This window comes from Toxorhynchites rutilus, chromosome 2 (assembly GCF_029784135.1).
Source record: "Toxorhynchites rutilus septentrionalis strain SRP chromosome 2, ASM2978413v1, whole genome shotgun sequence".
Taxonomy (NCBI): Eukaryota; Metazoa; Arthropoda; class Insecta; order Diptera; family Culicidae; genus Toxorhynchites; species Toxorhynchites rutilus.
Genome location: NC_073745.1, coordinates 279,277,082 through 279,291,774, shown reverse-complemented (window position 1 = coordinate 279,291,774; position 14,693 = coordinate 279,277,082). Strand labels below are relative to the sequence as shown.

Sequence of the window (14,693 nt, the reverse complement as noted above, 5' to 3'; positions counted from 1 at the left end):
GTTTGAGTTGCGAACCAAACTAATGAACTAATAATCCGTGCGAACGATAAAATTGTTATCTATTAAATTTCAGCTCCGGTGACGCTAATACGTAATTACCCAATAAAGGACTAAAAATGAAGTGCAAGCACGAAATTAATACATTTATGCATGAAAACTATGTTTCATAAATACAGAAATAATTAAACTATCCATCTGTAAGGTTGTGTACACCAATGGTCAGATAATGTAAATTTAGGAATTTAGATTTTACTGTAGAGGTTACACAATTCTATGGTGAAAATTTTAAAAATGATGAAAATTGAACTTATGCTTGTTAAATTTATTAAATTAATTCCTAAAACCAAAACGTTCTGCCTGAATGGTCATACTACCAAGCAACCTGTTTCTCATATGTATGGCTCGCAGCAGTTTTCGACGAGGAAGCAAACATGTTCTGGGAGGATAGAATATTTAAGCTGTGTGAAAGATGGCGAAAGATATTGAAACAGAACTATGGATATAAAATTAAATTATAATGTTTTGATTGAAAATTATGTTTTTGTTCTCCCAAAAATCGACATCAACTTTTAGGAGCTATCCTGATTTATCCTGATTTTCATTTTTAGTCTCCTTGATTTTTTCAAATTATAGTTGGCAACTCTGACTGCATGCATACATTGAAAATGAAAACTGAAAAATTGTAATGGGTTGTATTATATTATTCAATCCATTTGTTTATTACTTCGGATGTTATTTTAGAATGCAAAAAAGGGTGGGTTATATCTATGATATAACCGCAAAGTTGAAGTGGGGCTAGCTTGGCTTAGCAATCATTTGTTTGTATTGATTCCATTTTTGATTGAATGAAACAATTTCCGAATTCAATCGAATTCAATATATTTGCTTTGTGAGTAAAGAGATTGAATAAATGCCATGTAAGGTCAATTCATGCATTGTGATAGATTATGTTCTTCGTTACAAGTAAATTAAATGACAGTCCTTTTACGTTTGGTATGATACCAAGGACAAAATATGTGAACGGATGAATTATCAAACGATTATTTTATTTTACATTTCCCTCTGAAGTTTGTATCTCTCAAGTGTACGTACTTCTCGAACCGCGAATTTGCTTGATTTGATGAACTTCAGGTACTCAGTGCCATAAATTCAAGAGCAGAAGATATGAAGGCATATCCTTCAAATCAATCTTGAATAACCGAGCCAAAGCGTTGTGTTTGTACCCGTTTTTGTAATCCTTGTTAGGAAAACACTTTCCGAAGTGTTCTGGAAACATATTCTAGTTTGGCCAAAGCCAACCGAGTACATAACTACTAGGAGTTTGCATTTATTTGCAAAACCGATTTCTCCAGACACCTTGGTTTTGAAGTCTGTGTTAGTCAAACACATTTCAGTCGAAACAAAAATACCCCCGACCTGCATGAATTTGCAAAGTCAATGTAGCCAGACACCTTGGTTCTGAAGTCTGTGTTGAGGAAACACAATTCAGTCGGAATGAAGGATTGGAAGTCTGTGTTAGGGAGACAGAGTTCAGTCGGAACAAAAATGCCCCCGACCTGCATGAATTTGAAATGCCAATTCAAAACGAGGTAGTTAGGGCGTTTAGATAACGCTTAACATTTTACAGTTATTCGATTGTTTACCTAATGATAAATAATATTTTATTAATTGCGATAGATGCGTAGATGTTCCCTATCAAATGATGCAAACATCTTTCCGATACAGTAAGAAATGTTAGAATTATAAGCATTCGGAATCTAAAATTTTTCCTACATGTTCTGCGTTTAGGTTTTCATTTTACCCCCCATATACTCCGGTTTGACGTAGTCAAAAAATTTTGTAATATCTTTTTAGCTATTTACTTTTTTATTACTACAGTAGACTCGAAAGAGTCGAGTAGAGTTGAAAGGTATCAGCACCTCTCGTTTATTTGGTTCAACTCGCATCAGACTTTCTCCTTCCCACTCAGATATCGATCACAAACTATGAACCCCTTTGCTCACATATTCCGCTTGAAATGTGATCGAACCCCACAACATGCAACAGTGAGGTTAACCTGCTGGAATTTGAAAGCATACTTTCATGAAACATACATTCATAGTCGGTGTCCACACAAAGAATGGTGGCTTCAAGGAAGGAAGGTATTCTATTATAGAGACTTTACACTTTTGCAGTTCATTCGTCTCTAGGGGGGTGGCTTCATATCGCGGATGGCTGATTTATACCAAATAGGTTGAAAACGGGCAGAAACGAATGTATCAGTTGCTCGTTATTGACAACTCTGTTCGGGAATGCACACAAATCGGCAGAAAAAATGTATGGGAAAATGAGAATGCTCTTACGTCGAAAATTGATGCAACTTCATGAAGTAAACTACAATATAACATACAAAATACAAAAATCAATGTAGTTCAAATCGTTATTTCACCATGGATCAAAATTGTACACCGAAATGAATGCGAGAAATAAATGGCAGATCTATTCGCCAAATTCAAATTCGAATTTGCCACTCTCCAGTATCTCTCACTCTCACAGCAGTTAAGCAGAGGATTTGGAATACTCTCCATCCCACTTCGGTCGGTTTATTCGGTCGTTTTATCTTACCCACTGTCCCGTCGCTCACGCGTTGTCCATGCACCAACACACGACACAATGAGTGTCCTCCTTTGGTTGTATGCACTCTCTCTCACACTCTTCTGGTGTTATTTTTTTCCTCCTTGCTATCCACAGAGCGCAGCGAGCATTGTTTTCCGCCAGGGGTATGTTTGTGTTGCTCCATCTTCGCCATGGCGGCGGAGGGTTATTAGTTGCGCGACAACATTGAACGTAGTAAGACGCTTATCGTCGTTGGCTTCGCACTCGAGCTGGCGTGCTTTTTCTGTCCTGTAGGCTCCGAGAGGAAGAGCCGATCAGAGTTTTCCCCCGTTTCCGTGCAGATATCGGTTGATAAGAAGGATTTGGCGAGGCTAGTTTTTAGTTTTAGGGAAACCCCCAACTCGAACAGTGCCGCAGTGTGCCGAGTGATCACCGTATGTTTTTTTCTCCTAAACCGAACCGGTGAATTGTGTACGAATCCAAGTTCGAATTCGAAGAAGAAATTATGCAAACAAAACAAAAACAACAATAACAAAACAAAAATTTTGAAATTCAACGGGAGATGAATATTATTCGTTGCTAATCCCCGGTGTCACTAAAATAACTCTGAACGCGCGAACGTCGGCTTAAGTTAAGACGGCAACCGCAGCGTTCACCACGGAAGCTTAAGCCGGCGCGCCAAGAAAAGCCGCCCGCCACCCGTGGGGGGCTATCGAGCCGTGAAAACCATCGAGCAAAGATATACCTACTGCACACATGTGAGAGAGCCAAAAGACACGCCGAAACGAACCGGGCGAAACAAAACATGATAAATTCGTTTTTGTGTTAATTTTTAATCAGATTAAAACAGGGTTAATTAATGCATTTAACATTAATTCGCGAGCAGTGCCAGGAACAAGGTTGGGTTGGGAGCTGAACGCTAAGTGAAATGCTGCGATGCTGCGAACCGGCTTCGTGAGTCAGGGTTGAGTTTTTCCTTTCGTGTTCGATGTGTACGGTTCGAGAGGACCCACCGATCGGTAGTGTTTAAAAGTGTGTCCTTCATCGGCCAGAAATAGCATCCGGGTAGTTTTTGGGACCGATGAAGTCGCCGCTAGGAATCCCAAAAAGCTAGCGCGGCGGGGAAGAGTGTACCGATGGTGTTCGGGCAAAACTAGTAGAAAACAACAAACGCAAAAAAACCACAAAGATACTCTGGAGGAGTGGGTGCATGTTATTTGGCATGGATTTTCAGAGTGCAATGGAAACTTTCGCTGAAGCATGGGTTGCCGCGAGCGCTGGAGCACAGGTGAGTTTTCTTTTGGGTGGAGTTGATTCGGGCACCACATGTGAGTGAATGTTTGGTGGACTGAACACTAGAATGTTTTGTGATAAGTGTAGGATTCGGTGTAACGAAACGTTTCTTAGCTACGATCGTCGCAATAGACCTCTGTCGTTGTATCCAATACAACTGATAAGCTTGTGTAATTCACAATTCAACTTGAAATGAGATCCACGTCTCGTTGCAATGCGATTGCTAACCTCACACCTGATTAGCCTTTTAACATTTTTTGTCGGATATTGTAAAACTATATTTATTATCTATACCTTGCAATGATAATGTAGGGCAGCTATTCTATTCCCGTTCATAAAAATTGCTTCGTTCTATATACAGTAGGTTTCATGATGTAACTTTTTTTTTGAGTTTCCAGCGATACAGAAAAGTTCGGTTGAAATGACGTATATAGAGTGGAAATAGTAACTGTCTTCATTCATTAAACTAGCTTCATGAACTTGACTGCTTTGGTTGAGCGCGAAACACTTCAAAATGCTATGTTATGATCGCGAGGAACGAGGCACAAATTTCAGCATTACACAGCTTGCTTAAATATGTGCAAAATAAAGTATTCGAGCCGATTGAAAACAAAGGGTCCTGCATCATGACCTCGTTGTAAACGGGGAAGTAACATCTAGTAAAATCATCGTTCCTGACCAAAACAATGAAGGTTATAAAGCTGGTTTTATAAAGGAAAATAGTCATTGTACACCATTTTATCATTCCGACTAATCTCATTCGCATCACTAGAAGCTCTAGTGCAAGTTTCTCAGGAGAATATATATCCCGTCTTAAAGAAAATCGAAAGCGGAGATGCAACAGAACAGAGCGACTTTTCTTTCGCCAATAATAATATTAATCATTTATTCATTTTTATTTTTACTTATTTATTGATACACAAATCATTGTAGCGTAAGAATTTCTCCTTTTTATGCACTACATTTAGTTTTAATTCATTGAGCTCTACAATCTACTTTTACTTATCTATAATTCTAAATTCAACCAATTATTTTGTTGATTGCTCCTGTTAAACCATTTAATGCATTCCCTATGGAATCCACTCACACTAATAATACTCTTAATTTCGTTAGGTAACTGATCCCAAAAACCAATGCCCCTGACAAACAATGTATTTGCATAATGCGATGAATTATATCGTGGAATCACATAGTTCCTACTACGATTACTACGAAAGACAGTCAGTTTTTCAAATAAGTATGCAGGGGAACGAAAATGAATAATTCGAAAATAAAATGAATAACGAAAATAAATAATTTTTCATGGAAGGGACAGCCCAGTAGAACATGATGCTTACGAGACACTCTAGAAAACCTACCTAAATTGAAAACATATCTAATACAACAGTTTAAGACAATTCTAAGTCTGTCAATCGCTCGAGCAGATGCGTTCAACAGAAAAACATCTCCTTCGGAAGAAGCAATGATGCAATGAAGCAATGAAGCAATGATTGAAACAGATGTAATTTTATAGGAGTTGGAAGCATGTAAGATGAAAGCCTCCAAAGTCGTAATTCAGCGAATATTTTGCTACATTGATTATTAATGTGTTTGTCCCATTCTAGATGAGACATGGATGATAAACGTTAGATTACAAGCCGTGTCAACGTAATCTAATTTCAAGGATGATAGGATGATAGATGATTTTGAATATTTCTGACAAAAAACATAGCTTTTGTTTTTGATGCATTCACTGGCAGCATGTTCCGAATTGACCATCGATAAATTCTACCCAAATCAAAATTTATAAAGTCAGATATCATAGGCACAGGTAAACCTTCTTCTTTCCTATCAATAACCGAGTGAATATCATCGTGCACTTTCAAAAAAGCAGAAGTTGTGCTATGTCCGCGGCGAAAACCTGATTGGAGATGGTGCATTAGATTATAACTATCAATATGGTCTTGAATTTGGTTTTTTATCAATCGTTCAAATACTTTTGACAGGGCGCACAGAATGCTTATCGGTCTTAAATTAGCTAAATTAACGCTTTTCCCTTTCTTTTGAATAGGAATTATTTTGGAAAAATTTCCAAGCTTGTGGAAATTTGGAAGAAACAATAACAAGATTGAATATATATCTCAATACAGGACAAACCAAAGGAAATAAAAATTTAATTAATTTCAAAGGAATTTCATCAAAACCCACTACATCAGATTTAATTGAGTTTATTGATATAATAATATCGTTATCAGAAATTGCTGAAAATTCAAAATCGTTTATATTTTTTGAAGAAATAGGGAATAATTCAGTGTCCGTAGAGAAATTGGAGCTAAAATATTAGTTAATTTCGTCGTTATTATTATCAATCTGTTCAACATTTTGTGAATTTTGACACACATCAATACATTTCAGTTTTTTTTCCAAAAGCCCTTGCTAGAATGTGTCGAAGTTGATTGTTGATTGGATGTATAATGATTTTTTGCAGTGTTTACTAAGTGAGTGACTCTGTTTCGAAGACGCTTGATTTGATTTTGGTTATAAACAGATCTATCCGAGATCCATAAACGCAATGGGCCTGATCACGAACGTCACTTCACGGTGAAAACGAAGTCAATTGTATACAACATTATTACGGCTGCCACCGCGTGTGTAGAACCTGGAAGAGTTCATCCGTCGTGACAACTTTGATAAACTCGGTGTTATTACGAATACCACGATACTGTCATGTCACGGAGAAAATCAAGTGTAAGTATCACTTGTGTTCTAGGGGGTGAAAGCTAGTCACGCGGAATGGAGTATGTTTAATTTCGTATTTGTTTTGCTTTTTTACAAATATTTTGAATCTTGTCTTGCTTTTTAGGAAAGAAAATATAAACAAACAGCAATTTATCCGTCTGGTGGCATTTTTGGAACGAAATTCTGACGTATCCAAAGGACATAAGGACATAAAATGAGTGTATCATTGCAAAGCATTCACAAGATGCTGTTTTTAAAATATTTCTCTAATTATTTCTCCATAATTTTAATATCCTTCTAAAGAAAATCTGAATCACTTTCTGGGCCTGATTCTCGAATACACTTCACGGTGGAAACGAAATAAACGGCACGCCATTGAACTACGTTTTACGAGTTAGTGAAGTGTCAAAGATAATGATGAGTTTTCAGGCAGAATGAGCACTTTTCAAATAAAAAATAATTAATGAAAATTAACTTCTTCGTATCAAACTGGTATTCAATGTGCGTGGAAAACTTTGTTTTCTTCATGTGATATAATAATCTCATACAAAAATTTAATCTGAAGATAATTTGATATTATAATGATAAATTTAGTGGGAAACTAATCTCGCATCCAGATGTCGACATCGTACCGTTGTCATCGCGAATGCGTTTCATACCGTTTCCACCGTGAAGTGTATTCGTAGTGTATTCGAGAATCATGCCCTCTGTTTTTGGCAAATTCCTTGAAACCAATTGGATATTTTATATGAAGATTATGCTTCTGACCGACGCTGCTGACCAGTTTCAGTTTAAATAATTAAATCAAACTTCATGTCCCGTATATCAAATTAAAGAAATCCAGAATCCCATATAGGAGTAGCTAAGGTAATACTGATCGTGAGGTGGATAAATTCGGGTTTTCTATGAGTTAAAGAAGGTATTATCATTCAACAAAATTGTAGCAATGGTTCTTATAATGTGATTCTAACCATGACATGTACTAAATGCTTCTCACTATTCAAACGAGTAAGACAGAGTAAAGAAAAATAATATGCGAGATTATGTATAAGTAATGTTTTACCTCTAGAGCAATTTATAGAAGGGAAAATAAAATTACATTCCCATATGTTCAACAACTACATTATTCACGAGCAACCAAGTATTCCTCCTCATCTTTGAATCAGCGTTTGATTCAGCAAACTAACGCACCAAATAAATGAATCATGGGATGAGCACGAATAGATGGCATTGAAATACCGGATCATCGAGGTATAATCGCAAATTTGTCATTCTAAAACATACGCTTAATTAAATGGCATATTATCTCAAAAATTGTATTAATTTTACCTACATAACGCTCAAACGTCCGATATTATGCAACCGACATAACGTTTAAACGCCCGAAATTATACAACCGACATGTCTCTTATAAACGAGAATGAATACTCTCACTTCATGGAGTTTATTTCTACACGCAACTGTCCGTGACAATGATGATAGACACAAACAGATTAAGTGAAGTGTAAGTGACGTGAAAGCGTATGCGGCAGTGATGTTCGTGATCAGGCCCAATGTTTCTTTCCAGGATAGCTTGCGCGATTTCATTAGTAAACCATGGATTCTTTTTAGCTCGTGTTGTCCTTAATGGAACAAAAGAATCGAACAGGTTTGATTAATTTCCATTGAAAAAGTTCAAAGCCAAATCGGCATCAGTTATGCTATAGAGATATGCCCAATTAATCCTCTCAAACGCATCCATAAGAGACGACAAATTCAAATTCCGATATTCGCGGCTAATCGACATGAGATCGACTTATTTTAATGGATGAAAATAAAACATCATATTTTGAAAATGCTGGTGCAGAAACTTGGTTTCAATTTAAAACAAAGTCTGCATTATTTGTTAAAAATAAATCGATTAACAAACTACCACCTGAGAAATAATGAGTGTTCGTAAAATTTATGCATTTGATCGCACTTTTTAATTCCTGCTTTCTGAAAATAATTAGATCAGACGAATAATTCCGAACGGACAAGACAGAATACAGTTGTTATGGATCCCGCATAAAACAAGTCTCACATGAACCTAGTCACACAATTGAGGAAACTTTTTAAAGAACAGCAATACTATTTTTATGGATAATTACAAAAATTCGAATATTTAAATTTGTCTTCGATTCCGCTTCATAGATCTTGCGCGGAAACCACAAATCTACTGAGTCCAAACATATTGACACTCTTATTCATATACCTCAGCTAATTCCACCACAAAACGGATGCCCTTTACAGACATTATCGTAGAGTAGATTTTGATACACATTGACAAGGTTTTATATGTTCTTGATTCATGTATTTTTAATAAAAAAGTAAGCTCGTGTTCATTGGACACACATTCATGACAATATCCTCAGTAAGGTTTGCAATGAAGGTATTGTCATTTTCCTCGTTTCATTTTATAAAGTGATGGAAACCCTTGTTATCAAATATATGTCACCTATTGATCAAATCCGAGATCGCTGATTGTTATGTTCATTTAGCGATCTCTCCAAAACCATTCGGAACGAAAACACTGTCACGTAAAGTTCTGGGTAAGTTTCAGGTTTGTAAAAAAACATTAAAATTGGTAACTCAAATAAATTTTTATTTGAATTTTCTGACGTTATTTCCTAGAATACACCCATAGCATGAATTAGGTTGTCCAAAAAAAAAATTTCAGTATGATGAAAGACAGTTTTATATAATCGATAATGAAAGGTTAATGTATGCCACAAATATTGGTTTCAACTGATGATATCTAAGCAATTCGATAAGTTCCAATTACATTCGCAAAGTGTGATTTTTTTAAGACCTGAAAACGAAACAAATAATCGAAATCAAAATTATTTATATTTTTTTAATTATTTAAAATCTGTTTTTTTACAGAAGCTTCGAAATCTGGTTTTTTACAGAAGCATGTGGGTAAGAAATGGGAATAAATGACCTCACAAAATAACTATGATTTACTACAACTTGAGTCATCATTTATTCAGGGAAAAAACATTGAAATGGTGACTTTTTACGTGCCGCCGTTTGCTGAAGTACCAATTAACATCTTGAAATAATATTGCGCGTTCGCTTCAGGATACATTATGTGATGGAGGTATTCTTTGCCCTGTATCCTGGATTGACAGTTCCATGCATAACAGGGTGTTTTAAATAGCTTCAGATGTTCTAAGAATAGGATAATGGAGAAGTATAAATTGGTTCTTAGTTTAATTATCGAAGTTTGAGCACTGGTTCATTTTACCAACCCTGTTCATTTTAACCGCATTTCCCCTACTTGTTTCATTAAATGCAAATAGAGTTTGATCTATGTTTATCACATAACCTAACTTAGAGAGATTTATGAACATTTTCCATATATCATACATTGGATTGAAGCCGGGAATTTGTGTTTTTTAAAAAAAATGCTTTATTTATCTTCTAAATTGATATTATCGCCTTCGAAAAAGACTGAAGCAATACACTTTTTCCATCGAACAATTCACTCTTCGAAACTTTTTATAGCTGTATTCAGAAATTGCCTTTGGCTCACCCAGCGAATTTGTTTTTATGTTTTCAAAGCTGTCAAAACGGGTTCCAGTGGTAATTTGAGTTGCGGAAATAAGGCAAAATTCACACGGGCCATACCTGAAGAGTACGGTGCTTGTTCAATCACATTCGTGCCATGTTTGGCCAAAAATTCGTTCACAATGATTGATCGATCGATGAGCTGGTGCATTATCGTGGTACAAAATCCAAGTGTTATCCTTCCATAAATCTGGTCCTTTGCAGACGAATTTTCCCTCTCAAACGCCTCATAACGCCAACCGTTTGCTAACCGTTTGGCCCTTCGGAGAGAATTCCGAATGGACAACATCAGATAAAAATTCGCCGAGCATAAAAAAAAGTTCAAATGTTCTCAATGACGCTGTAAATAAACTAAATGCTATATCGCCCTGAAATTTGACATTAAGACCACTGACAGTAGTACCAACTTTAAAACAATAAAAAAAAATTTAAAAATATTCATCGCGAAGAGATAAAATTGCAAATTCCCGGTATATAATTGACAGAATGTACACACTTCAACAAACATCAACTGAATCAGCGAGACACTCGAAATGTTTTACATTTGAAATTAAATAGTTGTGTGATGAAATAAAATATATATAGTTAAAACTATAATCTGTCGTTATGTGTCTTCGAAAGGTTTGAAACAGTTCTCGTTCAAAGTTCAATGGGGCTAAGAAACTATTAAGAGAAAGTCAGTTCAGGCGAGTTCGGGTAATGTTGGAGAAAAATTATTGATTTTTTTCCCTCTCTTTATTATAGTGATTTTCAACACATTTCGGCTGGTTCGTCACTTTTACTTTCCATTTTTGGAAGAATGTCGGGAGTGAGAATTGAACTCGTGATCTCTGCGTGAGAGGTATGGATGTTACCGCTACGCCAGATCGCCTCCTCAAAAATTATTGATTTTTTATTAGAAATGGATGCAATATTCGGTCTTTATCCTAGTTGTGTATTCCGAATCTAATTTATTTTCTAAATACGGTATACCGGGGCAATTTGAAACGGGTTTTTCCCAACTTCAACTTGAAAATTATTGTATAAAATCACATAATCGATCTATTTAATCCTGTTTGAAGCATACACAAGGTATGACAAATGACTTTCGATAAGTTCATACTTAATATTCCGAAAAATATCAATTTACAAGATTTTTAGTTTTCATTTTTAGTATCTATACTATCTATACTGATTGATAAAATACTAAATCGAAGAAATTACATATAAAATTCTGGAAAAAGTTGCTTTCGTACCCGTGAGATGTGGGAGAGGAGCCTGATACTCAAAAAATGGACACTACATACCAGGGATTAAAATCCGAAACAATAAAATCAAGGTCACTATTTTAGGTGCTTTCATATCACAGTAAAGCCACTCAAAACGGCTACTAACGGTCGCATAAACGACGAGTCGTTCAAAAGACGATTGCACAAAAACAGGTTTACCTGTACTAAGATAGTTCATGAGCTGAATTGTGTAATTATTGAACTGTCGGCCTGGTCAGGCTAACGCCAAATGAGCCTTAATAAAAAAATATATTTCGGGGAAAAATTCTCTTCTGCCATTTTATCAGGCGAAAAGTGGAATTTTGTTTTTGGATTTCCACGCATCATTTCCTCAAATCTTATCGAACAATTTTTAGAAAAATTCACTAAATCTCACACTTTTTCGTGGTTTCTCTCAGATAGACAACCTGTACGTTTTTTTTTCATCCACATCAACCCAGTTTTTCATTAGCTGTCTGATCTACTCGAATACTTGTGTTTTAGGTAAATTTCTCGGCCTGTGCTCAAAAACTTTTAAAAGGGCAAATGAGAATTTGAAATTTTCTTGTGAATAATGCGTTCTATCTCCACTCTTAATAGTATTGTCTGTCGCTTGCCATGATCTTTTCTTCTCATTCTGGCATTTCTACTCTAAGGAACTGTTAATTTTTCGGAGCGATCCATGAATTTACCCAGCTTTTGATCCCTTCGTAAAAATGAATAAGGATACTCAGCCAGGGCATAGTTTATCGATCGGTTTGATATCTGGGAAATATGTCGGGTTTGACATGACGTCACATTTTGACACTTTTTTAAAATTGATGCAAAAAATTCAAATTGAAATAAATAATTTGAATTTTTTGCATCAATTTTCAACAAAACAAAGCAACAAACTAACTTTATGCAAAATTTATTGGAGTTTTCAAAAACTACCTCTCCGTTTACGATAATTATTTATTGAATTATTTATCATCAAGGATTAAGGGGTAATTTTTCATTTTAAAAAATATCTTTGTATGTAGAGGTCCTACATGAACGTTATAGGAATCAAATGAAAGCTGCTTAATCAGGTTAATTGGATTTGATATTGAGTTGGTTTGCAAAAATTGTGTTAGTCTACAGAAAGATTGAAAAAAACAGAAAGGAATCGACTTTTTATTACTTCCTGATATTTTTGTCCACTACATCTACATACACCCAGATAAAAATATGTTCATATTTCAAAACAAGAAAGTTTGAGCTTCAAAATGATATGCATCCCATCTTCATACGTTGATTTTTCAAGAAGTTACAGCATTTCAAAAATCACTCTGCACTTTGCATTCTGTTTCTCTAACTTTTCTGTCGAGTGTATATTTAAATTAAAATACTATATTTTATTCAAATGGATGTATTTACCATGTACTTGTAATATTAGAATGAAATATATTTTATTCTCTGTAAATTTTTTTTCGAATTTTGATGATTTGACAACTAAACATCACACCGGTCAAAATGACCGTTTTGGTAGAAATAGGTATATAACAACTGTCGGTAGTTCTAGTGTTAATAGTTAAGCAATCGGGGCTTTTCAGCAGGTCTCTGCCAAGTCCTTCGTCGTTTTTGAATCCAACGAGCTCAAATATGCTTTTCGTTTCAGAATCCAAATCCAAATTACAGTCTCTTTTTTTATGCACTGCTCTCACTTGCAAATCTGCATCCGATTTGTAAATCCTGCGAATTTCAACAGTCGATTAACAGATCTGGTTGATTATTCCCTTGATTTGTTGAGCGGTTGTAAAGGGACCCTTACACGATCATTCGGATAGACAATAATTCAACAAAATGACATTCAAAATGATCTTGTAAGGTCGACAATGTCAAAATGACTGGCAATAATGACGAAAATCCGGAGTTTCAGATCTCGGTTTATTACTTTCGAAATAGGGATGCTGCACCCAAATTAAATATTTAGCACATTATTTGACATTTTCATTCATTACATTAAATGAGCGTAAAAGTTTCATAAAATGTGATATCCACCCATACTGGTAGGGTAAGTGGGGGAAAATTGGACCCCCTAAGCAAATCGCTTAATATTTCCAAAGCTATACGGTCTAAATAAAAAAAAAAGTCATATTGAACACTGAGCTACACTTGTTGTCTCTCAATCAATAATGTTTAATAATTATACCAAGCTTCGAACTACCAAATAAATCATAAAATAAAAGTGATGATTTTTGGATGTTAAAATTTGATGCGGGGTGATTTGGACCGTCTGTGGGGTGATTTGATCCAGTATGTGTTTCATCGAAAAAAAACCTACTTAAGTTTATGTAAAGCAATTCACGAGAATATAACAATTAATAACAGTGTTCTCGGATCGATACCAGGTGTCTTGGCCAGATACCAGACCAGGAAGATTGCATTGAGACCATTTCGAATTCTGCATGGATCTTTTCACTGTTGTTCGAGCATTTTCATACACTTTCGATGCTTGGTCAAAGAAAATCCTGGATGGCCTGTGTTGCTCTTTCAAGCTTCTCCTTCTTCCAACGCTGTCTACCCATCCTTTCTTTGGTAATTCATCGAAATTTGGAATCAATTAGACTAAAGAAAAACCTCAAACCTGTAGGACCAATTCACCCCACAGAAACGAGTCCATGTCACGCCACACAACACGCAAAAATTAAAATGCAATTGATTTCATTTATTGTTATCAAACCTACAGTTTCGCTACATCAAATTGTTCCTCTTCTGTAGGCGAACAGAACTTTGATGCACAATACACACAAAGTTTGTTTGATCAGCGGAAAAAACCTCAAAACCACGATCGAAAAACTCACATTTTCGGACAATCAAAGTGCTTGCTGTGTTCATGCTACCGTTTTCCTAAGGATGGCCCTATGAAATTAAAAAATAATACATAATTTCAAATGAATACTATCGTTATCGCGATATATGTGATACTACATGATCTTTCAGATTAAACGCCAACGTAACAAATTTTAATAACTGCTACGAAAGTTTTTTATTTTTAATTTAAAAAAAAAATATTTTTAAAAAACGAAAACAAAGCTTATTGTAGACCATTTTCGATGTGACCACCCCTTTTTTCGACAACGCGTTTTAAAAGGTGAACAAAATTCTTCAAGCACAACTCTAACATTACGACTTCGATGCTGTTCAAAATCCGAGTTAGTTCCTCCAAATTTTGTGGCTTATCAACATAGCAACGGTCCTTCACGTACCCCCAGAGGAAGTAATCGA

General features: G+C 35.5%; 1 protein-coding gene across 1 annotated transcript in view; it reads left to right on the top strand.

The window, feature by feature from the left end:
* Nucleotides 1–2,820: 2,820 nt before the first annotated feature.
* The window catches only part of LOC129767289 (homeobox protein dve-1), a 223,780-nt gene continuing 211,907 nt past the window's right edge, over nt 2,821–14,693 (top strand). The window contains exon 1 of the mRNA XM_055768002.1: nt 2,821–3,883. Coding sequence (XP_055623977.1) covers nt 3,806–3,883 — 78 coding nt within the window. The 5' untranslated portion in view covers nt 2,821–3,805. The remainder of the gene's footprint in view (nt 3,884–14,693) is intronic.